At 42.2% G+C, this 26929-nt stretch overlaps 1 protein-coding gene across 3 annotated transcripts in view; it reads right to left on the bottom strand.

Moving 5' to 3' along the window:
- Window positions 1–26929, bottom strand: part of CSNK2A1 (casein kinase 2 alpha 1) — a 50266-nt gene that overhangs the window by 10213 nt on the left and 13124 nt on the right. For all 3 annotated transcript variants that reach the window (XM_084775352.1, XM_084775350.1, XM_084775351.1), the window contains exons 2-8: window positions 14954–15163; window positions 11767–11878; window positions 9307–9408; window positions 8859–8909; window positions 7471–7530; window positions 4951–5034; window positions 40–150 (exon numbers count right to left, since the gene is read on the bottom strand). In XM_084775352.1, coding sequence (XP_084631478.1) covers window positions 40–150; window positions 4951–5034; window positions 7471–7530; window positions 8859–8909; window positions 9307–9408; window positions 11767–11878; window positions 14954–15054 — 621 coding nt within the window. In that variant the 5' untranslated portion in view covers window positions 15055–15163. The remainder of the gene's footprint in view (window positions 1–39; window positions 151–4950; window positions 5035–7470; window positions 7531–8858; window positions 8910–9306; window positions 9409–11766; window positions 11879–14953; window positions 15164–26929) is intronic.

Genomic DNA, 26929 nt, shown 5'->3' with positions numbered 1-26929 from the left:
GAGCACAGCATCAGTACTGTGTGTGCACTCTCCTCTCACCTGATAATCTACAAGCAGCTCTGGACCTTTGAAGTATCGGGAAGCAACCCGGACATTATATTCTTGGCCAGGGTGGTAAAACTCAGCTAAACCCCAATCTATTAGCCGGAGCTGGAAGGAAAAAAAAAAAGAGAGAATAAGTCACCAACAACTATAGCATCTTCATTCTCATTCCGACTTTAGAGCACTCCAGAGAAGGGATCCTCAACCAGGTGTTCACATCCTTGCCAGCACTTTGCAATATCACTGCATTTTCATTTTAGCTATTTTAACACAGGGAATTTTTTTATATGCCACCACTCTGCATAGACCCTGTTCCCATCTTCAGAGGGAAAGGTCTACAAATAACATTTGACTTGGAGATCTTCCTCCTTTCTCTGACCTCTTTTCTTTCCCTTCTATCTCAACTCTTATCTGTGTTGCTGCTCAAGCATGCCATAATGTAGTATTATTTTAATATATACATCATTTTTTCCAAGACAGGGTTTACCGGTGTTACCTGGGCTACCCTGGGCTACAAGGCCAGGCTGGCCTGGAACTCAGTGATCCGCCTGCCTCTGCCTCCTGAGTGCTGGGATTACAGGCGTGCGCCACCACGCCCAGCTACATATCATTTTTCATCCGTGGTTTCTGACTCATTAATTTCCATAACACCTATATTTTCTGTTTCTAAGATGATAAACATACTTTTTGGTAACATATTTACTTTCTTCTTTGTGTGCTGGCCATTGGTCCTAGGGCGTCCTAGGCACTGAGCTACATTCCCAGCCTTAGACTTGGCATAACTTCGTGTACTCAATCGAGTATCTCTAAGCTAGATCACAGAAACTTGCATTAAAATGTGCTCTGGCACAGACCACACACAATGACACCCTTCAAATGGATCTTGTATCACACACACTGGGGAAGAGTGTGAACAGACCAGTCTCATTTGTTTTCCCAATGAGCCCACCACATTGCTATTTGGTTGTTCATACTTCATCACTTTTATGCAAAGAAAAAGCACAGGGGAGTTCAAGGAGCTGTTGGACAGCTATGTGACAGTTCCTGGAAGGCAGTATGCTGGGACATAGCATGGAAGCTCAGCATAACTCCCCATAAACCTTGCCATGAGCACCTCCCCATCTGTTGTCATTTGTAGTATCATCTTGAACAAACCAGTAAATCTATTTAACTAAATTCTGAAGCATTCTAGCAATTTAATTGAACCAGAGGAGGATTGTGTGAACAAGTAACAGGCAGTTTTTCAGAAGCAACAGAAGAAAAACTTGGGGCTTGTTACCAGCATTTAAAAGGGAAGAAGGGGTAGTTTTAGGAATCTCATATGTGTAGGTGTCAGTGTTAGAACTGGATCCAATGTGAGGGTACTCTGCTGGTGTGTGATGTAGAATTAATTATTAGCTTACTCAGGTAGGAAAATTCTTCCCCCCCTTGGCATATTATTTCTTCCTGACATTGCATTGCTAGGTCCACTCCAGTACTCTCAAAATTGTCATTTTCTAAATGGAACCCCATAGAACATCCTTCTATGCTGCGCTGGCTGGGTTTATTTCAACTTGAGACAAACTAGAGTCACTATGAAGAAGAAACTTCAATTGAGAAAAGGCCCCAGGAGACTGGCAGGTAGCAAGCCTGTGGTATACTATCTTGATTGATGGTTGATGTGAGAGGGCCCAGGTCATTGTGGAGGGTGCTACTAGCCTACCACTTCCCAGGATAGTAGGTAGTTTGCTGAGCAACCCATGATAGAGAAAGCCGGTAGATAAGCAGCATTCTTCCACGGCCTCTACATCAGCTCCAGCCTGGTGGGAAATGGTTTTGTGCACTGTGTATCAGGGGCTGATTTCTGTTTCCTGAGATCTGGTTGCGGTCATGGGCATTGTCATTACTATGGCAGGATCTCCTGTTTCAGTGTTAGGTACAAATTGTTCTGTTATCTCTGATTGGTTAATCAAGAAGCTGATCAGCCAATAGCTGGGCATGAGAGTTAGGGCAGAACATCCCATCCCAGTTAGGGGATCCCAGAAAGAAAAAAGAAGGTGGTGGTGGAAGAGATGGTTCCCTGAGGAATCGCTATGAGGACAGGGATGGAGCAGGGGCGGCCAAGGCAGCCTAGAGAACAGGTAATGGGGGCATATAGCTGGGAGATGGTGCAGACCACCACAGAGCAGACAGCTAAGGAGTATCTGCCCAGCTATAGTGCTTTAACACTTACTAATAAATGTAACAGGCCTCTTCATTACTTGGGAGCTAGAACGCGTTGTTTAAAAAAACTAATAGAATTTTTGACATCTGCCCACCAGGTTCCCTCAGTGATAGACTGTGTTGTGAAACTGTAAGCTGAAATAAACCCTTTCCTCCCTGAGTTACTTTTAGTCATGATTTCTATCATAGCAGTAGAGACCCTGACTACAGCACAGCGCTTAGTTAAAACTGCAGTACTCTCTGTGACCTGCCACAGCCTACTCCAGATCCCGCCATCCTTCCTTCCCTTTCCAGTATCTCTCTGTAGCTGGGTCTCAGTATGTAGACCAAGCTGGCCTCAAAATCAAAACAATCTCCTGGTCCAGCCTCTCAAGGTCGTCCAGCTGCTTGCACGATCACTGTAGTCACCATTCTTGACTCAAACGTCAACTTTAGAGACAGCATTTTTTTCTGCTTTGTTCACTCCTATATCTCCAGCTTCAAAGAACCTATTATAGGACATGTCAGAGATGTACTAGTTAAATGAACAAGTAATCTAGATCCCTATGGCTGCAACAGTAATCACTGAGTAAGCGGTGGGCTTGGGTAACTTAAATCCCAGCACTGGGGAATAAGGACAGGTAGACTGACCCACACGGGATTGCTGGCTAGCCAGCACCAAATAGGAAGCCCCAGGTGCCAGTAAGAGAACCTGTCTGAAAACAAGAACAGAAATGTTTGACTCCAGAGGAAGAAAACCAAGGTTGATACACATAGGCCTGCTCACACGCAGACATACTTGGTAGAATGCTTGTGTCCAACCTCCAGCACCACGCAGACTCAGCACGGTGATACACACTGTGATCCCAGCACTCAGAAGATAGAGGCAGGAGAATCGTGAGTTCAAAGTTAGCCTGCCATATGTAACAACCCTTAGGTTGCCAAGATGGTTCAGTAGGTTAAAAGCCTGATGATCTCAGTTCAATCTTGGGACTCACATGGTAGAAGGAAAAAAAACTGATACTAAAGTTTCGTCTGATCTCTACACATGTCCACACTCACACACAAAATAGTGGTCCATGTCTTTTAATAGAGCACACGGGAGGCAGAGGCAGAAAGACAGATCTCTGCGAGTTTGAGGCTAGCTTGCTCTACACAGTGAGTTCCAGGACAGTCAGGGCTACATAGAGACCCTGTATCAAAACACCCCCCTAACACCCACACAAAGGTGGGGGGAGTAGGGGAGATGGTTCAGCTGATCGAAAGCCTGGCTGATGTATAAACATGAAAACCCAAGGTCTGATCCTCAGCAGTCATGTGACAAGCTGGGTGTGATAGCATGTAGTGCTGTAACCTAGGGCTAGAGACAGTAGCATTCCTGAGGACACTGGCCAGAGATTAGGCAAATCTTCCAGTGTCTTGAAAAATGAAATGGAGAATGATAGAGGAAGACATCTGACATTGACCTCTAGCCTCTAAATCCAGAGGTACAGATATATGTACACCGCCCCTAAAAACAAAATAGGAAATAAAGCATGTAGCCATTACAGCTTGCATGTACAAACATTTGCAAAGGTCAGAGGTCTCTTGATCTGTTACCAAAGCAGCATTTTCTGAATAATTTATCCACTTCATAAGCATGTGCTTTTATTTTATTTATCTCCCCCCCCTGCAACCCCCCCCCCCCACATTGTTTGTCTGTGTAGCCCTGGCTGTCCTGGAACTCCCTCTGTAGGCCAGACTGTCCTTGAACTCAGAGATCCAACTGCCTTTGCCTCTTGAGTACTAGGATTAAAGGCATGCACCACCATGGTACTATACAAAATTTACTAATTCAGGGGCTTTTTATTAACCCATTCTAGCTCCCAAATAAAAGATACAGACTTAATCAATTGATTTTTAAAAAGATTTATTTATTATGTATATAATGTTCGGCCTGCACTCCAGAAGAGGGCACCATATCTTGTTACAGTTGGTTGGGAGCCACCACATGGTTGCTGGGAATTGAATTCAGTACCTTTGGAAGAACAGTCAGTGCTCTTAACCTCTAAGCCATCTCTCCAGTCCCAGACTTAATTTATTAATAAGGTGTAAGCTCTTATTTATTTTTTGAGACAAGGCTTCATAAGATCCCCCTGCCTCTGTGCTGGGATTAAGGGCGTGTACCACCACACTCAACCCAAGCATGAGCTTTTATTTCTCTCATCAAATCTAATAGCATTCAGGGGAAACACTATATCCCTGTATAGATTTATTGTTGTTGTTTTAAGTCTGCAAATCAGTTACTTAATAAGACAAGAACAGACAGGCATGGTGGCGCACGTCTTTAATCCTAGCACTCGGGAGGCAGAGACAGGAGTATCTCTGTGAGTTCGAGGCCAGCCTAGTCTACAAAGAGAGTCCAGGGCAGCCAAGGCTACAAAGAGAAACCCTGTCTAGAAAAACCAAGCCAAAACCAACAAACAAAAAAGGACAAGAAAAGAAGGCAGATTTCCTGGTTTAGATATAGATAGATGGTTACTCACTATACTGTTTCCTTCACAGTACATCTAAGAATATGAAGAAGGGTTTAAACATGCAGATTTAATTATTTTATTCAACTGCAAAGTTTTTCATCAAGTATCTAACAGGTATTAAGGACTATGACAGACACTAGGGATAAAGTGTTGAAGATAACTGCTATCGACATCATATTTATAAAGGAAATTTGGGAGTCTATGACTTTACCTTTCTGTGCTCATGATCAATCATCACATTATGGGGTTTCACATCTCTGTGCATAATCCCCATGCTGTGACAATAATCCAGGGCCTGAAAGAAAGAAAAATGAGCTAGCATGAGTTACTGTTCTTAGTTGTTTACTTTCTTCTTCCATGTCAGTTTGTCTCTGGCTGCACAACAATCCAGGGCATCAGGTAGGTCAGTCACTCTCAGCTCTTCTTCAAGACCTGGTTCCCACAGTCAAACACACTCAGGGACCCGACGTCCATGTTACAAACCCATTTTTTCCCCCCTTGAAAGAGAGGGTTTTGGTATGTCGTAGCCCAGGCTACTTCTCAAACGAGTGCCGACCTGCCTGCTTCCCCCTCCTGCAGCAGCCATAGGTGTGTGCTATTCTTATTTCAGCATCCTTTCTGTTCACAAAGACTCAAAGTGCACAGCAACTGAACAGCTTCGTATCCAAAGCCTAGACTATTTCTATAAACACATTCCCCTCAAAAGAAAATTCGCCTACTAAGATTTTATTTAAAGAACAGTATTCAGTAGCCGAGAGTGGGGTGAATCAGCAGCTGCCTGCTTCTATGAATGTTTTATCTGTACACAGCCACGCCTCTATGTGCACACACCCTCCAAGGCTGCTTTCTTGCAGTAATAGCAGAGATGAGCAGTAGGACAAAGGCTTCAGCTCTGGAAAGAATTTGCCAGCTCCTGATCTAGGGCAGCTATCAAATTTGAATATAGTTCATAAGCTGAAATTAAGGCGAATGGAGCAACACAGCTTTCAGTTTGTCAATCCTGGCCTTTGTCAACCAATGCCATCAGCTAAGTTCTTGTTCTTCTTGAAGGACAGCCTGGGTTTCTAACGTGCAGGGCTGGACAAATATGTCTACAGCTTTAAATCCTGCTTACCACACGAGCCAACAGGAGATCAAATGTCTCTGCAGGTATAATCTATTGACTTTTGGGGGATGGGGGTAGAGAAAAATAATAGTGTTTCACTATATAACTCTGGCTAGCCTGGAACTCACTATGTAGGCCCAGTCTGGCCTCAAAACCACAGAGATCTGCCTCTGCCTCCCAAGTGCTGTGATCAACAACACGTCCAAACACGCCCCGCTTTCTTCTGATACTTCTAAGACTTAAACAAGCTGGCATGGCATTAACCTATGACTAATAGGAAACTTTATCCAGCTCTTAGCAGTGCTCTTCTTACAATGCTAATCTTTTAACCACTGACTAGCAGGACGGGTTGCCATCTCACTTTAGAAAGCAAAGTCCACTTGTAGTCAGCAATCTAGGAAGAAATTTACAGTCCTTAGAGCAATGACCTTAGAGGGTTGAGTTCAGCAGTTTTTCTTTTCCTTCCTCCTTTCTTTTTGAAACAGGGCTTCTCTGTGTGGCCTTGGCTGGCCTGGACTCTCTTTGTAGACAGGGCTGGCCTTGAACTCACAGAGATCTGCTTGCCTCTGCTTCCTGAGTGCTGGGATTAGATGTGTACTACAGTGTCCCACTGTAAAAAAAAATTTTTTTGGGGGGGAGGGGGTTTGTTTTGTTTGGCTAACAATCTTTCCTTTTTCAATCCTGTTTGTTTTTTGACAGTCTCACTCTGTAGCCCAGGCTAGCCTTGAACATGTGGCAGTCCTCATCCTGGGATTACAGAAAGACCTGCACCTCCAGGCCAGTGTCAGCTGTTGAATACTAAGTAAAATAAAGTGTATTAGCAGACCATGCATAAAAAAAAAGAGTTGTTTTTGCATTGTCATTTCCACTCTGTTTTCTTTAAGGCGTTCTAGGGCTAGAGATACAGCTAATTGCTAAAGTATCTGTTTGACATGCATCGCAGAATAAAAACTGTAACAACAACAACAACAACAACAACAAGCTGCATTCTACAGCTGGATGAGATGGGTCATAACTATGAGTCCCAGAACGTGGGAGGCTGGGGAAGGAAATCAGGAAAGGCCATGCTGGACTTACCGAGTTACTTCAGAGCAGGGCTCTGTCCTACAACGCCCACATGTTCTAATTACAATTCTGTTGTACCCCATTGCATAACCAAGACTTTACCTAAGGGTTTAATACTAAAAACATTTAAAAACTATTGGTGAAGCCCCTGCTTTCAGTACACATTCAAGTTAATCCCCTGACTTCTCTACCACCAAATAAACTTGAGAAAAAACAAAAAACAAAACAACAACAACAACAAAACAATTTACCTAGCCAAGGCTATAGAGAAACCCTGTCTCGAAAAACCAATAAATAAATAAATAATAAAATAAAAATAAAAATTTACCTTTATTTTATGTGCACTGGTGTTTTGCCTGCATGTATATCTATGTGAGTGTCAGATCTTGGACTTAGAGATAGTTGTGAGCTGCTATGTGGGTACTAGGATTTGAACCCAGGTCCTCTGGAAGAGTAGCAGTCCCCTTAACTGCTAAGCCATCTCTCCAGTTCCCCCGGCCCCAAATAAACTTCTTAAAGAAAAGACCAATTTAAAAATATTTAGTACCTACAGTTACTTACTTTCAAAATTTCATACATGTAAAATCGGATGTCATAGTCTGTTAACGTCTGGTACAATTGCTGTTAAAGACAAATGAAACGGTTTAGCTATAAAACATCACTAAGGTAACAATTTTCTCATCCTAATTAATAGTAATCTCAACTAAGAACTGGTTCCTTCACTATGGTCCCAAGATTTGTTTTTCAAATGCTCTTCACCAAAAATTCACTTTAAAACGATTATTGGAGCTTCACCGCTACATGTAAAGAATAACTTAAGCACATGCTCATGTTATGATGCATTTTTGGAACTTACTTATACATGTACATATACTTACACATGTTGACACAACATGCACTGATGTACTTTGTCAACCTAGGATTTTCTATTCACTCCCCCCAACTCCCTTCTAAGGCATTTTGATGGGGAGCCTCTGTAGTGGTGAAGCGCCCTTCCGTGTGCCACACGCCATCACCAGGGGGCATGAAAACGTGGGAACAAATTTGCCGAGCCAACTACTCTAGTCCCAGGTGATCAGACACACGACAAACATCTGAAATGGAATTCTTCCAGCTTCTAAAAAGGCTATAGATTATTATTATTATTACATCTAAATACCTATAAATGGTGAATAGAGTTCTCAGGTTTTTTTGAGTTTATCACTTTGATTTTAAAATATCTAAAAGTTTTTCTTTTCTTTTTTTTCCAAACAAAATGAACCGCCTATTTACTGACACTAACATTTGTGGTACTGGACTTGGACAGAGGCAAGCCAACTGCTACTGAATGTATACTTAAGCAAAGTGCTTACATCCTTCAGTTACAACCAAACAGAGAACTGTTTGAGTAAGTAGGCCACCTGCGTTCAGAGATATGTACTATACACCTTTGTATTATAGCAAATCTTACATGATCTTTTCTCATTATCCTTTATGGTCAATACCCCAGAGGATGAAGTACAACTCAGCTGCCAGGCACTTTAATCCCTTAAGACCTAGGCCCAAGGTCCAGCAGAACAAGCGTAAGAAAAAGAGCCTGCAGTTACTAAGGATCTTAAGGAATGTGAAGTCCCTGCTACTGTATAAACCACAGATTCTCTCTTGAACACTGTTGCCTAGAGTCACTATGTACTGTCACCTTCACTAGTCTGGACACCAGCAAAACTGTTAAATGAATAATAAATGTAGTAAGATGTAAATACACTAGTTATTTTAAGAGCACTAAACAAATACAAGCATAAATATCCAGACATGGAAAGCATTTATTACTTTTAGCATAGATCAATATAGGGTCAACACACTCCATTAAAAAGAAGTAAAAAATAAGTATACTTTACACTGTCGTTCCTAAAGACTTTCTACATGATCTAAAAACCTAGCAGTTTTAAATGGTTGGTTATGGATTGTACCTTGAAGTCTGTGTTGTTTACATGTTCAAAAACCAAGGCAGGGGTTCGTGACTAAGGGAAGAAAAAGAAAACACATTAGTACCAGCCCTAGCTGCTTTAGTTTTAAGCTTGTGGGTGTCGTGTATGAAATGTGACGGTCCTTGCTGCAGTAGTAAGAACCTGGTCCACTCTGATCGTTACCACGCTTAGGTTATTTCTGGAAGGATTTTGAAGAAAAGCCCTCCAAACATCTGGTTTTTAGTGTCACCAATCTTCTAGGAATAACTGTGCATGCATGAGGGTGTGTACATGTGTGTAGTCTCTTCTGTCAGGGCAGGACCTAAGCTGTATAACTGATTTACAACATTTAAAGCATAAAATGGTGGTGACAACAGAACTAAATCAGTTGTCCTTTGGGCTCAACACCAGCTGAGCCTTGATGGGTTTTGCTAACATCTACTGTACTTACCACAGGGTCTTTTACAATGTCTGCAAGTGTGATGATGTTGGGACCACCTCTCAAATTCTCCAAAATCTTTATTTCACGCTTAATTTTCTTCTTTTTTACTGGCTGAAATAATAGTAAAATTGCATCAGAAAAAAAAAAGCATTTCTCTATATGAGCTTCCTGAAGAAAGGAAATGTGACAGACTTTTCAGAACCCCTTCTCCTGGCTCTGTCAGGTACACCACAGCTACTTAATACTTCTAATCCAAAAATCAGATATCTATAGAATTGTTTTATTTCAATATAATTGCAGTAATTACTTTAAAACTTTGTAAGCCACCATTTAAACCGGTAACATAGTAAATCCTTCTATAAAAAAATCTTTTAATGGGACCAGAGAGATGGCTCAGCATATAAAGCCACCTGCCACAAATACTGCTGAGCTGAGATGGATCCCAAGTCCGTGTGATGGAAAGAGAGAATGCACTCCTGACACTGTCTTCTGCTCTACACCAGGGCTCCTCATTCCTTCCTGTCTAGTCCAGCTACAGCCCAGGCAGCTTCAGACTCACACCAACACTCCTACTTTGCCTCCTGGATGTACTTTAACAAAATATAACTTCTTTTTTAAATGGCTAATAGCTAGAACTATTAGTTGCTTTTTTGTTTTGTTTTGTTTTGTTCTTTCGAGACAGGGTTTCTCTGTCTTGCCTGTCCTGGACTCACTTTATAGACCAGGCTGGCCTCGAACTCAGAGATCCACCTGCCTCTGCCTCCCAAGTGCTGGGATTAAAAGGTGTGCACCTATTAGTTGTATTTTTGGGTATGTGTGTGTTTTTGTTTTGCCATTAAAAAATTGTGAAACAAGTACTAAAAGCTGGGCATGGTGGTGCACGCCTTTAATCCCAGCACTTGGGAGCTGGGACTCACTCTTTGTGAGTTCAAGGCCAGTCTGGTCTACAAATTGAGTCCAGGACAGCCAGAGCTTGTTACACAGAGAAACTCTGTCTCAACTCCTTGGGAATAGACATCTCTATGAGGTGAGTCTCCAGTATAACACGGCTTATCAGGCAGTGCATTAACAAGCAATTGCCTGTTAATAAATAATACTTATTATTTAGTTATTGTTAGTTAATAAATAAAACATATTTTGACAGCCCATTGCCTAAATCTGACTTGTGCAATATCTTAAAAGACCTTGAACAAAAATTTATTTTTGAAATTTTATGTGTATATTGGTGTTTTGCCTGTTTGTATATATGTGTTCTTCAGAGGCCAGAAGAGGGCATTGGATCCTCCAGGACTAGACTTAACGATGGCTATGAGCTGCCCTGTGGGCCAGGACTCAAACCCAGGTCCTCTGAAGAACAGCCACTGTTCTCAACCGCTGAGTCATCTCAACAATCTTCTAGAGTCAACATTTAAAACATTAGAAATATGTAAATATGGCTTTCTAGATTCTCTTTGCAAAAGAAAGCATCAAGAAATACTAGCCCTGCACTGTTACATGATACTGGTCAGCTGCAGCTAAGAAGCAACTGGTATGCTCCTTTTGTGGGGGACAGTGTGTGTAGGTACATGTGCATGTAGACACATATGTGCATGTGGAAGCTAGGTCAATACTGGGCATCTCCTCAATGATGTCCCCATTATACTTGTTATAAATGTTATCTATAACATTTATTTACTTTTGAATAAGCCCTATAACACGCGCACAGAGATCAAAGGACAAGTTAGGGAGGTGAACCATGTAGGTTCTAGAGACTAAAGTTAGGTTGCCAGTCTTGGCTGCAAGCATCTTTACCGGGTGGGCCAGGGTCTCTCATTAAATCTGGAGCTTACTGAGTGATTAGCCTGCCTGGCCAGGAAGTCCCAGACATAGTCTAGTCTCTATATCCCCAGCACTGAAATTATAGGTACATACTGCCATGCCTAGTTTTTTAAGGTGGTTACTGGGGATCTTGAAGACTTGCACAGCAAATACTTTACTGACTGAGTAATATTCTGAGTTGTTATTTTTGTCTATTTCTCCTTTCTTGTAGCACTAAGAATCGAACCCACAGCCTGGCGCACGCCTTTAACCCCAGCATTTGGGCGGCAGAGGCAGGTGGATCTCAGTGAGTTCAAGACAAGCCTGGTCTACAAAACAAGTCTAGGACAACCAAAGCTACACAGAGAACCCGTCTTGAAAAGCCAAAACCAAAACCAAAGAGAAAACAAGAGTACAGGATGTAACTGAAAGCATGCTACTTCAGATTTGGGAAAAAAGAGCCTGCATTTTCACTCCCCTCTTTGGCTCCACACATTCTATCTCTTCTCTTGCTTTAGGTTCTATCTGTCAAGCTAGTATAGGTGTTCTGCTGACTTCAGAGGATATAACGGGTAGGCCAAACTACTGAAAAAGCAAATCTTCCAAGTGGCAGGTATAAAAAGGCATGTACATTCCAAATAACTCCGACACTGTTTCTCTTCTTGTACTTACCTTGAGAATTTTAACAACAACCTTTTCATTATTTGTGATGTTGATGGCTTCAAATACTTCACTGTATTTGCCTCTGCCTAATTTTCGAACAAGTTGGTAGTCATCTTGATTTCTGTGGATAAAAACAAAGTGACAATGATTTCAAAATATCCATTTTGCAAAACTGTATTTTTGCCAGACATGGTGGTGCATGCTTGTAACTTAGAAGTGAACACAGGAAGATCTGCATTCAAGGTCATCCTGGTGTGTTTACAGAAAACTATTGACAGCCTGGGCTATACAGATGACTGAAGAAGGGAAGACACATTCACACTGAAGAAAGACACACACACACACACACACACACACACGCGAAGAGAATGGACACACACAATGGACAATATAGAGGCAGACTTAGAGTTCTTGATTTTCTTTCAAATCTCAAACTGTTATTTGTATATGTTCTTGTGTCATACTACCCAGTCCAGTGTTGGCATTAAGAACTCAACAAATGATGTAAGAGTATCATAGCTCAGCTATACGTGGAAGCAGCTTCTATGGTCTACAAATAGCTTCATAATATATATATGTTTGACCTCTTACTTGTCCTTTAGGATAAGATCTGACATGTAATGAAGCTTGAAACTGCATTAGAAATAGTGAACCACAGAGGTCCTGCTTTACCCACATTCTGTTAATTAATAAGGCTATTAGAGGCCATAGGCAGAGTGAAGAAGACATATTAACACTTTCCTCTCCTCTGCTGCCGAAGTAGCGGCCTTTGATCTAACCAACAACAAACACGGTTTCTGTAGAAAAGCCTGGGCTCAGGAAGGGAGACGACACTTCTGAGGCTAGTCTGGGTCACAAAATGAAAGTTTGCCACAAAAACAAAGTAGCAAGCAAGCAAGCAAGCAAGAGCAAACCAGTAAGGCCCAAGTCTACCAAGTAAGGTAGAGCATGCCTATTCTTAGCTATTTCAGAAGCTGAGGCAGGAGGATCACAAACTTGGGGCCTGCCTGGGCTACAGAATGAATTCAAGCCAGCCTAAATGAAGAGGGACTGGTAGCACACGCTTGTAGTAACAAGTCCTAGCACTTGGAAGCTGAAGGCAGGAGGACCACAAGTTCAAGCCCGTCCTTAGTAAATGAGAATCTGTCTCAAAAATAGCCCCATCCTCTGCCAAGAAAACGGAGCCGGAGATGACTCTGGTTAAAGAACACTTGTTCTTACAGAGAACCCAGATTCAGTTCCCAGCACCCACATGGTGGCTTGCAACCATCTGTAAACTCCAATTTAAAGGGACCTCGCCCCAACCTCTGATTTCTAAGGACACCAGACAAAACATACATACATACAAATAAGGGAATCTTTTTGTTGTTGTTTTGTTTCTCTGTGTCGTTTTGTCTGCCCTGGACTTTCTTTTATACCATGCTGGCCTCAAACTCCCACCTGCCTCTGCCTCCCTGAGTGCTGAGGTTACAGGTGCAGGTCAGTGTGCCCAGCTCAAATAAGGAAACCTTAAAATAAATAAATATCGGCAGGCAAGATGACTTAGAAGATAAAGGCCCTTGCTAGAAGACTCAAGTTCAATTCTCTGGTCCCATATAATACACAGAAAGAACCATCTCCCAAATGGTTCTTTGGCACCCACAGATAAATAGTTGTGACATTTTTTAACTACTCACTCCCAAAATAAAATAAAATGAGACACTAGCCTGAGCGGTGTCCCAGTTAAAAATATTCTACCATCCGTGAAGCCCTCATGTGTAACCGTGGTATGCTCATCATACCTGTAATCTCAGCTCTGGAGAAGAGGAGGCACAAGAACAGAAGTTCACTGTCATCCTGGTCTAGACAGCAAATCTGAGGCCAGTCTGGGACACTGCAGCTATCTGCGGCTATCAAGCAGCAGTTGAGTACCTGCCTATGATCTATAAGACTCTAGGTTTAATGCCAAGTAAAGGTGGGTGAGGTGAATTCCATTTATTCTTATACTATAGTATGTACCATTATCAGCCACTCACTCTCCTCAAGTAGTTAAAAAACAAGACAACAATAGACAATGTTAATACCATCAGGTCTTTTTCTGTTCACTGAGTTCCCTTGTACAGCGCATACAAACTGATACATACCATCTCTAGGACCATTTCAGCAAGCTCTGAGTAAAGCACTTGGTTTTGAAGATAAGACTCTAGACTTTTGCAATAAGCACAGGTATTAACTAGAGTTCAAAGTCTATGACATTACAGAATTGTTAAGATTATCAATAGTGATAACATTTATTGGTTTGTACCATGGTTCTTGATGGTATCTTGAGAGTGTCTCCTTATATACAGAAAAACTGCTCACTGTTAAACATCACAGCATACCAGAATGAAAAACATACCTTATGACAGTTCAGAGAGACCATTTAACCACTTGCAGAATATAGAAAAGTCACATGTAGTCAAAATAAAATACAATATATGGGAGTTAACATTTTTACTTTATGTTTTTAAACAAGGTTTCACTACATAGCACAGGGTGACCTCCAATTCCAGGTGACCCATGCCCAGCTTCTCAGCTTCCCACACCTAACCGAGTTATAACCTCTATACGTTTTTTAATTGCTTTATTTTGTACTTAACTACCGAAATGCTTTCATCACAAAAAGTGACAAAACTCTTCAGTTAAATACCATGCTCAGACAGGAAATGCAAACATTCAAATGAACTTTCATGGTAACCATGACAGTAAACACAGTTGCTGAAGGAGACAATAGCTTGAGGATGCAACCCAACTGCCTTCATGAAACATGTAAGTAGGGTCATGGAAAGCACAAAGGGTTTAAATCCTGTTTCTCATCCAGAGGAGTTTCTGTCTTTAGAGATCTGCTTCATCCTTTATTTACCATGGGACAGAACTCTGACCCCCAAAATCCTGTATGTACTTAAGAGTCCGGTGATTTCAGTCCCTTACCATCTTCAGTGCTAAGGACACATGCTAGCCCAGGCAAGCCCACACTTGTAATCTACCCGAAAACCTAGAAACTAAGCTTGCCACACCAGCAACCTGCTATATAATAAACTTGCATCCCAAAGAAAGCAAGCTCCGCCTTGTCCTTGAGCTTTGCGGGGTCAGAGAAGCCTGCTGACATCAACTACTCAGCCCATCAACAAGGCACCGCACTTTGGGCAAGTACAGTTAAGTAAATGGAAATAATTACCCCCATTCCACCACATGTGACTCATAATCCCAGTACTCTCGGGGTCTGTGCGTGTTAACATCTGTGTAAACTCTGGCCCTGCTTGGCACGGGTCCCGACATGTCAGACAGGTTGACAGACAAAGCTGAACTTGATGTTTGAGGATCTGGCAGTCACCGTGTTCAGAAGCAGGTGTGGGTAAGACCTTGTTTCAGACCTCTTTTCTTCAAACTGCAGAAACAAAATGTAAAAAACAATTACTTTTTTCAAAGTATATTGGGGGAGAACTATTTTACTACTAATTATGGTCTCAAGTGTGCCTCTGTGCTAAAATATCTCAGCTGTGCTAGAACTAATACTGAACCCAAGCTGCAAAGCAGCCTGCAGTCTACACGCAATGTTTGGATACTGTATTTCTGGGACCATAAGATCACTCCCCCGCCCCCAAAAGGTGGGGGAGAATAGAATGCATCTTTTACTGTTTTTACTTGTTTTAGTGCTCTAAAAACTGGGTTTGTCTTATGGTCAGGTGTGTCTTATAGTCCAAAAAACACAGTACTCTGTCAGACAGCATGGAAGATAGAAGTAGCACTGAGGACAAATACAACAGCATTGCTACTGTTTATGCAGTTCATTAAGATATACTTGATTTCAAATTTAAGAACAGAAAGTGGTACTTTCTTTTATCGAAACAAACGTAATAAAAACTGCTATTGACAGGGTGTACCAGCACACACCTGTAATCCTAGCACTTAGGAGGTGGCCCAGGAGTTCTAGGTCAGAAACCATAGAGAGTTTGAAGCCAACTAGGGCAGGAAACCCTGTCATAAAACAAACAAGACCCTAAATCTTCAGGAAAGTGTCCAGCACACATGAGGCAGAGGCGGGAGAATTAGAAAAATCAAGGCCAGCCCCAACTACTGATCAAGTTAAAGGCCAGCCGGGGGGAAAAACAAGTAGGGTTCAAAAACAAAACAACAAAAAACAAGTCAACAACAAAATCTGGGGAAAATCAGTAATTTTTAGAACTATGCTATCAAATTAAATATCCTCCTCCTCTCTGTCTTCCTTCCACTGAAATCCCCGCAATACTTGCTGACCCCTGCACTACACAGTTAATGAAAGCGTACTGTGTCTCCCATGTGATAACTTCAGAAGGACATATCATGTATGCAGTTTCTGGTTCAAATGCCTAACTTCATTTAAGAGCGGGGCCGGTCTGCACAGGACACAGGCAAGACCCTGTCTCAAAGCACCACCACACAACCAAAAAATAAAACAAAGCAAAGCACCTAAAGCAAAAGGAAGTGAGACATGATAAGTCAACACAGCACTTTTCCCTTGACCACTGAAGCATGGGGTAGGGAGATGCTGTAGGAAAACAATACTGACAAAACTAGACAGGAGAGGTACATTAAAGATTTATGCTAATATAAAATTATGACATTGGTATATAAACATATTGAGAAAATTTCCTGAAATAAATAGGTGTGTCCACATGTATATTCATAATGTACATAAAAGCATAGCCACAAGTGATAAAAAGAACAAAATATTACACTGGGTAGGGGCTGGAAGGATGGCTTAGTCAGTCAAGCACTTTACAAGGACCTGAGTTCAACTTCCAGATCCCTGGTACATGTGGTGGTGTACACCTGTAATTGTAGTGCTGGGGAGGCACAGTCAAGATTTCTGCTGGCCAGCAAGTCGAGCCTTTAATTGGTGAGCTCCAGGTCAATAAAGACCCTGTCTCAAAAAGGAGGTGAATGTGTTCTTAAGATAGCACCCAAAGTTATTCTCTGGCCACCATACACAACTGCACATGTATGTACACCCTCAAACATGTGCACTGGTGCACAGACAGATTCACACATATACACAGACACTAGAAAAAACAGAATGGACGTTGGTGTGGTGGCACATGCCTTTAAGCCCAGCACTCACTCACTGTAAGTTCAAGACCAGGGTGGTCTAACAGCCAATATTGCTACATAGAAAAACCCTGTCTCAAAACAAAACAAACAAAAATAGAAACATGGGGCAACTTCAGTCACAAGGACACCAGTGTTCTTTGTATTTATCTTATATACTGTCACATCCATGTAGGCAAAATACATACACAAAATAAGTACATCTTAAAAATAAAAAACCTTCCCTGATGGCTGTCTTTGTCAGTATAACACAACCCAGAGTCTTTTGGAAGAATGTCAACAAAGGACAGTCTACAGAGTTGGCCCTTGGACATGGCTGTGAACAAATGTCTCAACCCACAGACACTCTGGGCTCCAACCTCAAGACAGTGGGCCCTGAAATGTGGGGTGGAGGTGATGTGAGTAGCTGTCTTAAACCCCACTGCAGCGACTGCCCACAGTGACGCACTATAACCCGAAACTGTAAGCTAAAATAGACCACTTCACCCAAGTTGTCCTTCTGGAGGATTTTTTCCTTTCCTTATAAACATTCTTTTTAGAGGCCAGGCCTTGGGGCGCATGTCTGTAACCCAAGGGAGGCAGAGGCAGGGGATCTTTGAGTTCTCAGCCAGCTAGTTCCAGGGCAGCCAGGGCTACACAGAGAAATTCTGTCTCGAAAATCCAACAAAACAAAACAAACAAAAACACATTTAGACTTATTTATATGTATTTGTATTTTTTGCCTACAGCATATATAAGTATCACATGCATGGCTGGTGCCCAGGAGGCCAGAAGAAAGCATTAGATCCCCTGAAAGTACAGTTAAAGATGTTTGTAAGCTACCATGTGGGTGCTAGGAACTCATAACCACAGAGCATCTGTCCAGGCCCCCTGTTGGAACATTTTATCACAGCAACAGAAATGAAACATCTTTCAAACTGGCAACCAAACTGTAGACCTGCAATCACAGCACTCAGGAGGTGGAGACAAGATGAGGGCCAGCAGCTTACTGTCTGCAGCCTTCCAATGAAGTAAGTGCTTTAAGCAGGTGCAATAGGAACACGCCTATAATCCCAGCACTTAGCAGGCTGAGGCAGGAAACTCATTGCAGGTGAAGGGCCAGACTGGACCACACACTGAGACCCTGTGTATATAAATAAAAACAACAAAACAACACTATGCTTACTGTTTGCAATAAAAGACGCATTCACATAAGCTTCTAATGGCTGGCCTTTTCCAGAGTATCAGAATAAAACGGATTCCTGAATTGTGGTGCTGCAACTTCAGATGACAAATGGAACTTAGAGGGGTGGGAAAACAGGGATGATGGCAAACAGGACGAGAAAAGCCAGTAGATGCAAGAGATAAACACCTGATTTAATATTTCATTTGCATCTCTATAGCTGTATAGAGCTATTACATCAATCTTTGTTTTGTTTTGTTTTTTTGAGGCAGGGTTTCTCTGTGTAATAGCCCTGGCTGTCCTGGACTCTCTTTGTAGAATTACATGAATCTAACAAAAGGAAACAAAGATAGACTAAGTTTCGCAACTACTAGTTTGGTTTCTTCATATATTTCCTCTCGTGTCTAACCCTCACATATATATGCATCCGCCCTAAAGAGCGACATTAGGTTTGGGATTATAGTTCTCCCTGGGCTTTTGCAGCCTGGCTCCAGATCACCAGCAGATGTCAAACGTCATAGGAACTCCAACTCCTTATATAAAGTGACACTGGGCTAGACCTGGTGGCGTATTATGAGGGCAGTATTGAGAGATCAAGGCTAGCCTGGGATACACCGGACCGTTTTAAAAATGCTAAATGTACATAACACCCAATTCTATGTAAATGCTACATAAAAACTGTTACAATACATTGTTTAGACAATAACAGTCTATCTGCTCAGTACAGATGTAACCTGTTTTTCTGACTACAATTTTGTAAACCCATGATCGTTGAATCTGTAAAGCCAGGAGACCCCAAGGCTGCTCAGAGAGAGCTAAGCTAAAGGCTTATTAAAGACTTACTTGTGATGTCAGAAGTTCACTAAAACAGTTCAAGCAGAAAGTGACTGAGATTGAGTAGGATTTAGGGGGCAGAGAAGCCAACCCAGCTCAGTCTAGGTTAGTAGCAGCATAAACAGCCGGACAAAGAAATCTTTGGTTCAAAATTTAGAGCACAACAAACAGCTCTAGGCAGACCGGAAATGAAGTAAGAGGCGACTCGGTGTTGTTTGGACGTACTTTTGGTATCATGCATGGGATAGGTAAAGGTTCACATGACAGGTTTTGGTGTTTAAAATGACTGAGATATTCAAACGGAGACTGGGTGGGCAATTAGATATCAGAAGTCTAGAGCTACAAGAGGTTCTCAGCTTTCAATAACCAACTGTCTCAGAAATTCCTTTTAATTTCCAATTAAACTTGTGTGTGTGTGTGATAGAGAGAGAGAGAGAGAGAGAGAGAGAGAGAGAGAATGTCTATGTGTATGCACGTCTTGGTGCACGTGTGGAGGTTAGAGGGCAACTTGCTAGTCCTCGCCTTCCACCGCATGGGTTCTAGGTACCACACTGACGCCGGCAGACTTAGTAGCAAGCACCTCTACCCCATGAGCCACCTCACCAGCCCATCTCAAACAACTCTATGAAGCAAACATTATCTTTCTGATCTAAGAATAACAAAACAGGCTAAATAAATTCAACAGCATAACCACCACCAAAGGTAGGATTCAAAGTCAAGTTGGTAGGCCTTTGAACTACCAGGTTTTCATTTCTTCCTTATGATTTCTTAACTTCCAAATTCCTGCCCTAGCTTCCTGATGCCAGGATCTCAGGTGTATACTCCCATGCCCAGCTGGAACTCACTGCTTCTACCAGATATTCCTATACTAGTAGTCTTCAAATCCTAATTTCCTTATTGGATCTTTAATTCTCTCAAGCCATAACCTGTCAATTTTTAAAAAACACCTATGGGCAGGAGGGACACACGTGATAGCTGTTTGGGATAGGCTGTCTGGCCAGAGAGCTTTCAGGATCCACCAGTTTTCACTCTTCAGTGCTGGGATTGCAGGCCTAAGCAGCCTTGTTTAACTCTTTTCTTTTTAATTATTTTAATTTCATGTGTATGGGTATTGTGCTTGCATGCATTAATACATGCCCACTGAAGTCAGATGACCATATTGGATCTCCTGGAACTGGAGGTTAGAGGCCATCATGAGCTGTCATGTGGTTGCTGGGAATTGAACCTGGGTCCTCTGGGAAAACATCAAGTGCTCTTAATCTGTGAACTATATCCTCTCCAGCTCCTCAGCCTGCCCCTACCCCTGACAGGGCATCTTTGTGTACCCTTGGCTGTCCTAGACTAGCTCTGCAGACTAGGCTAGCCTTGAACTGACTCACCTGCCTCTACCTCCCACCTCCCCCCACCCCCCCAAATTCAGGTCTTCATGCTTTCAGGGCAAGCACTCTCAAACCACTGACCCATCTCCCCAGTCCATATTTTAACAAATTTAACAACAGCTTATTTGGAAATTAACAAAGTAAATGAGTTTGGCTATCTGAAGGGTCAATTTTCCTAACCACTGCTCCTAATAAACTAGACCCTAAGGAAATCTGAACAAAAGTTATTACCTTCCCAACCCTTTAGTGACTATCAGTTCCAAAGCACTGTATCTACAACCCAAAAGCTCTCAGCCTGATCCTAAAGACCTAACTGCTGGGCATGGTGGTGCATGCCTGTTAATTGCTGTACTCAGTAGGCTAAGGCAGGAGGAGCATCAAAAATAAGGCTACGTGGATGTACAGCAAGACTACTTCAAAACAACCAAAAGGCATTGATTGCTAAGTCACCTGTGAAAATGCAGTGTCAAAATCTTCCTCACTAAATAAGATCAGACCACATCAAAGCTCTGTACAACCTATTTTTCAATAAAATAGAATTGAAGAAAAATTCCATTAAATTATAAAGCTAAATAACGTACTACTAAAAAACCGTAAGTTGCCAGGCGTGGTGGTGCAAGCCTTTAATCCCAGCACTTGGGAGGCAGAGGCGGGTGGATTGTTGTGAGTTCAAGGCCAGCCTAATCTACAAAGGGAGTCTAGTACAGCCAAGGCTACACAAAGAAACCCTGTCTCCAAAAACTAAAACAAACAAAAAACCACAAGTTTACTGCAATAAGCTGTATGTAGAATTCCAATATAAATTCTTCTTTAGAAAGCCTCTTTCTCTCCATCTCTTCTAATCTGACACCTGCTTTTTTTTTTCTTTTTCTTTCTTTTCTTTTCTTTTCTTTTGGTGAGACAGGATTTCTCTGTGTAGCCTTGGCTGTCCTGGACTCACTTTGTAAACCAGGCTAGCCTTGAACTCACAGATATCTGCCTACCTCTGCCTCCCTAGTGCTGCGATTAAAGGCGTGCGCCACCACCGCCCGGCTGACACCTGCTTTTCAACATGGTAACTAGAAAGAAAAGTTGAAGCTTAGAAATGGTCCAACATGTATAATGAACTACACAACCTTGACTAGATAATTTCTGCTAATGTAATTTTTGTTGCATTTTCTAGTACTTGAAACAAAAGATAACTCTTGAACCTGAAAAGGTTAAACTGGGTTTTATATCACAGTTTTATTTCGTCCCTCTTTTAAGAACTAATGTTTATTATCCACCAAAACAAAGTATGAGAAATGGGTATAGAGCTCACTGGTCAAGTATTTGCCAGCACACATGATACTCCATGCAAGCTCTATCCCTCCTAACACACAAAGACAAAACAGGGTTAGATCGCTGAGAGCACTTGCCTACCATGTGACGCCAGGGTTCCCTCTTTAGCAACCAACAGCCCAAACCCTAACATCCCATCCCTAGAGCAGACACAGTGAGTGAATGAGATCTTTCAACCATCCAGACACAAAGATCTGTAAAGAACAAGGCCAGGCGTGGTGGTGCCAGCCTACAACCCCAGCACTTGCAGGGACAGGGGCGGGAGGACAGGAGCACAGACTCATCCTCAGCTACACTGCTGGCGAGAGGCAAAAGCCCTGGCTACACGAAATTCTCTCTCAAACTAAAAAAACAGGAACCAGCAAGGTGACTCATGGCAGCACAGGGCCCACAGGGGTGAGGGAGCAGGACAGAAGGGAACGAACACATACACACACACATCTGTGTCTCAGAGACAGACTGTCACAACACCTGAGGACTCCAGGACCCACATGGTAGAAGTGCACCTACATGTATAGACAGAAAACAAAAGCCAAAGGGCTTTTAAAAGCCAAAAGGCTAAGGAGTAAGGCTAAGGATAAGGAATGTGGATGGACTGTACTGTACTGACTCCTCATGTAGGATTATGCTTGAAGGAAAAGCAGCCATGCGAGGAATGCACCTAAGCACTGCTGCACAGAAACAGTAGCATCTGTGGAAAACTCAGGGAAAGCACGACTGTCCTTGCTTGCCTTGCTGTAAATTCAAATATTAAAACTCACTCAAAGCAAGGGCTGGGAATATACTTAGTAATGACCTTGCACAGTTCCTGGTACCACAATACCAAAACAAAACAAAAAACAAAAAACCCAAACACAATCAGTCAAACAAAACAAAACAAAAACAACACAACAAAACAAAAACAAAAAACCCCAAACAACAAAAAACTTGCCCTTTCTTCTTTATTAAAAGTGGCACTGGCCTGGCAGTGTTTCACTCAGGAGACAGAGGCAGGCACATCTGAGTCCAAGGCTAGCCATGTCTACAAAGCTAGTTCCAAGACAGCCAGAGCCACACAGAGAAACCTTGTCTAGAAAAGCACCCCGCCCACCCAGCCACATAAAATAAATGGCATTATGGGTAGTTCTAGGAGTTAATTAAACACAGTGCTTTGAAATGCTGGGCACATTCTGTACTATCTCCTTGGTCTTCTCTCTGAGCCAGAAAAAGCAAGTATAGTCAAAAGTGGAGCGAAAACAGGACCCAGAGAAATAAGCAACAGGGAAATCTGAAAGGCCTTTGTTAATCCCTGAAGATTAGACTTTTGTTGTTGTTTGTTTTTTGGTTTTTCGAGAGTCTACAAAGGGAATCCAGGACAGCCAAGGCTACCCAGAGAAATCCTGTCTTGAATAACCAAAAAAGAATATGGGACTCTAAATGAAGGTTACACTTAGACTGAGAGTGAAGATGGAGAAGACAGAGGGAAGAAACAAATATTACATCTTAAACTTATTTTAAGGTAGCCTCTGGAGACTTAGTTAAAAAAGAAAGGGGGGGGGGGACCTTGCTATGTATCTCAATGACCAACCTGTACCCAGTATCTGGGAGTTGGAAAGAGGAAAATTGTAAGTGCAAGGTCAAAGGCTGCAGAGATGATGGCTCAGAGGTAGAGAAGCCCCATTCCCAGCTTTTACATGGACTCGAAACCACCTGGAGCTCCAGTTTCAGGGAATCCAAAACCCCCCTTGACCTTGAGGGCACTATATGCATGTGGTACAGAAAAGAGACATACATGCAGACAAAATAGCCACAGAAATGAAAACAAAACCAAAATTCTTAAAGAGGACCCGGTTCGGTCTATAGCACCCACCTGTTGGCATAACAACCATCTATAACTCTAGTTCTGGGGGGATCCGAATCCCTCTTCTGACACATACACACATGTAGGCAAAACAAAAAGAAAACAGTCAGGTTTGTTTGTTTGTTTTGAGACAGGGTCATTCTTTGGCAGTCCTAGAACTCACTATGTAGACCAGGCTGACCTCAAACTCAGAGATCCATCTACCTCTGTACCCCCTACTCAATCCCAGTAGTGGGAAAAAAGGTATGGGTCACCACATCTAGCTATGAATAAAACTTAAAAAGAAATCAGTACTGACTACATAGTGACATTTGTGCCCAATATGAGGTCCTGAGTTCAATTCTCAGCAACCACATGGTGGCTCACAATCATCTATAATGTGATCTGATGCCCTCGTCTGGCCTGCACGTGTACATACATGCAGAAAAAGTACTCACATACATTAATAATTTAAAAAAAAAGAATTTAAATAAAGGAATGGATGATAAGCTAAATGGCCCAGCAGGTAATGGAACTTGCTGTCAAGCAAGAAAATCTGAATGTGACCCCCAGGACACATGTGGTGGAAAAAACCTAGTTATCCTCTAGCCTCACAAGGGTGCCATGCCATGCATGTATCTACACACACACACACACACACACACACACACACACACACACACACACACTTTTTAAAAATTTAAAGTTACTTTGATCTTTAAGTATATTAAAGAATTATTTTATGCATGTATGCCCTATTTGTGTGCCCAGTGCCTTCTGAGATCAGAAGAGAGCACTGGAGCCCCTGGAGTTACAAAGGAGCTGTGTGGTGCTGGGCATCACATCCAGGCCCTCTGGAAGAATAAGTGCTCATAACTGATGAGACAATTCTCCAGCCCCTTTATTTCTTATTATTTTGTTTTGTTTTTTTAGACAGGGTCTCTCTGAATATTCCTGGAACTTGCTGTGTAGATCAGGACAGCCTTGAATTCTTAGGGATCTTCCTGCCTCTGCCTCCCTGTTTGCTGGAATTTGGGGCATACACCTTCACACCTGGCCCCTGTATTCTTTAATTTATTTTTCTTCCGTATGAGTGCTTCGCTGCATGTAATATGCACCATATGCATAACTGGTGCTGGAGAAAGCCAGACGGAGATGTCAGATCCCTGCAACTAAGCTGCTGTTAGAAAAGGCAATGCTAGTGTTGGGAATTCGAACCAGCAACATCTGTGAGAGCAGCCCATGCTTCACTGCTGAGCCTTAGTTCTAGCCCAATTTGATAATTTCAGCACATCCAATCTCATTCTTTGCAGATGAGAGACAATGTAACACTGGCTTAACATTGGATACCTGAGTTGGATGAATGATTTACAAAATGTCAGCTCCAGAAAAGACACAGTAACAATCAGAATTAGCCAGGCATCAACAATGGTTTAATAGAAGTTAACTATATTTCTTCCTCATCTCACTGCTTAAAAAACAAAAAACAAAAACAAAAAAAAGTCATAGTATCAATCTATAAGTCATCACTGTTACCTTTTAAATATATTTCTTGAATCACACATGGAAAGAGATTTATTTGAACTTCTGATATACTTTACAATGGTCTTTTTTTTAAAACATGAAGACAAAAATTATCCTAAGTTCCTATTAAGAAACTCAATTACTGAAAATTGTAAATCTCAAGTTACAAAGAACACACTTGTGTGGCATACTGGGATAAATGCTCAAGACTGTGCCAGCTAATGCACTGTACCTTACACAAGTGGTTGGAGGGCTGAGAATACTAGCACCTTAGCTGCACCTGTCAGATGTGGTGTACTGGTTCAGAGATTCTGGCTTAAACCAGGGATGGTGGCATGTGCTTGCAATTGCAGCCCTTAAGGAGGCTGTAGTAGGAGAAGTATTAGAAGTTCTAGGCCAGCCTGGGCTACAGAGCAAGACCTGATGCAAAAATAAAATAAAATAAGGAAGCTATGGAGATGTCTCAAGCAGGGGCACTGAAGTTCTGATACCCCAAACAGCCAGGTAAATATCAGGCAGGATTGCCTGTGCACCTGTAATTCTAGCACTGGAAGGCAGAGCTAGCTAGTGAGATTAGGTATATAAGTAAGTTTGGGGTTTAAGAGACCCTACCGTGGGACTGGAGAGATAGCTCAGAGGTTAAGAGCACTGGCTGCTCGTCCAAGGTTCTGAGTTCAATTCCCAGCAACCACATAGTGGCTCACAACCATCTGTAATGAAATCTGGTGCCCTCTTCTGGCCTGCTGGCTCACATGCAGGCAGAACACTGCATAAATAGAGAAGGGGAGGGAAGGGGAGGGAGAGAGACAGGCAGGCACAGAGAGGCCCTGCCTCCAAGAGTACCGTGGAAGAGCCATAGAATTAAACTTCTGACATCAACCTTAGGCTGAAACACACCCACAAGCACCTGTACAGAGCCTGTCCAGATAGTACAAAGAAAAGATAAATAGGGCTTTCAAGATAGTGGATAAATGCTTACCACCAAGCCTTGATGACCTAACTCTTATTCCAAGAACCCACATGTAGAAGGAAAGAACCACCAGGACTCACAATAAGTAAATGTAACTAAAAAAAAAAAAAAGTGTGTGTGTGTGTGTGTGTGTGCTTGGCTGGGCTGTGTCAGCATACCCCTTTAGTCCCAGCACTCAGGAGGCACAGGCAGGTGGCTCTCTAAGTTCAAAGCCAGCCAGCCTAGTCTACAGAATGAATTCCAGAACAGCCAGGGCTACATGATGAAACCCTGTCTTGAGGGAAAAATGAAAAAATGGTGCTCAAAAATTTGAGAAGAAAATAAGAGATTAATAAAACTGCTGGGCAGTGTTGGTACACACCTTTGATCCCAGAACTTGGGAGGTTTATGGAGGTCAAGGCTAGCCTGGGTTACACAGATAATCCCTGCCTCAAACAAATAAACATTAATAAAAACCAACAAGCAGAATTTTGAGAGTTCCCTGGCTTTCAAATTTCAAAGTTTCAACTGCACATTAGACTAAGAAAACTTCCTTCAAAACAATAAATTTTCTCTGTTCCTATAAAGGATCTGATTTGGAGAATAATATTTATATTAGCTATGGATGTAGCTTAGTGACAGAACACTTGTATATGAACCTAGGTTGGGTACTCAGATACCTCCCTAAAAAATTACTTTAAAGCTGGGAATGATCAGACCACTCAAGAGGTAGAGTTCCAAGACAGTCAGGACTACAAAGTAAGACCTAACTCCATAAAAGGTCACAACAATACAACTTACCGATGGAGGAACTCACAGGACTTTACCTTTAGATTTCAATCCTAGCACACAAATGGGCCTTCTGCTTTTATCACTACCTATAAGATATACAGTATTAATGCTTCCAAGGAAAATGCATTTCTAACATTAAAAAAATGTATGGAGCTGGGTGAGGTGGTGCACACCTGTAATCCCAGCAGTCAGGGAAGCAAAGGCAGGTGGGTCTCTGTGAGTTCAAGGCCAGACTGGTCTACAAAGTATGTCCAGGACAGCCAAGGCTACACAGAAAAACCTTGTCT

This window comes from Acomys minous (genome assembly GCF_964271855.1).
Source record: "Acomys minous genome assembly, chromosome: 3".
Taxonomy (NCBI): domain Eukaryota; kingdom Metazoa; phylum Chordata; class Mammalia; order Rodentia; family Muridae; genus Acomys; species Acomys minous.
Note: the sequence above shows the minus strand (reverse complement) of the source record. Positions and strands in the feature narration are given on the sequence as shown.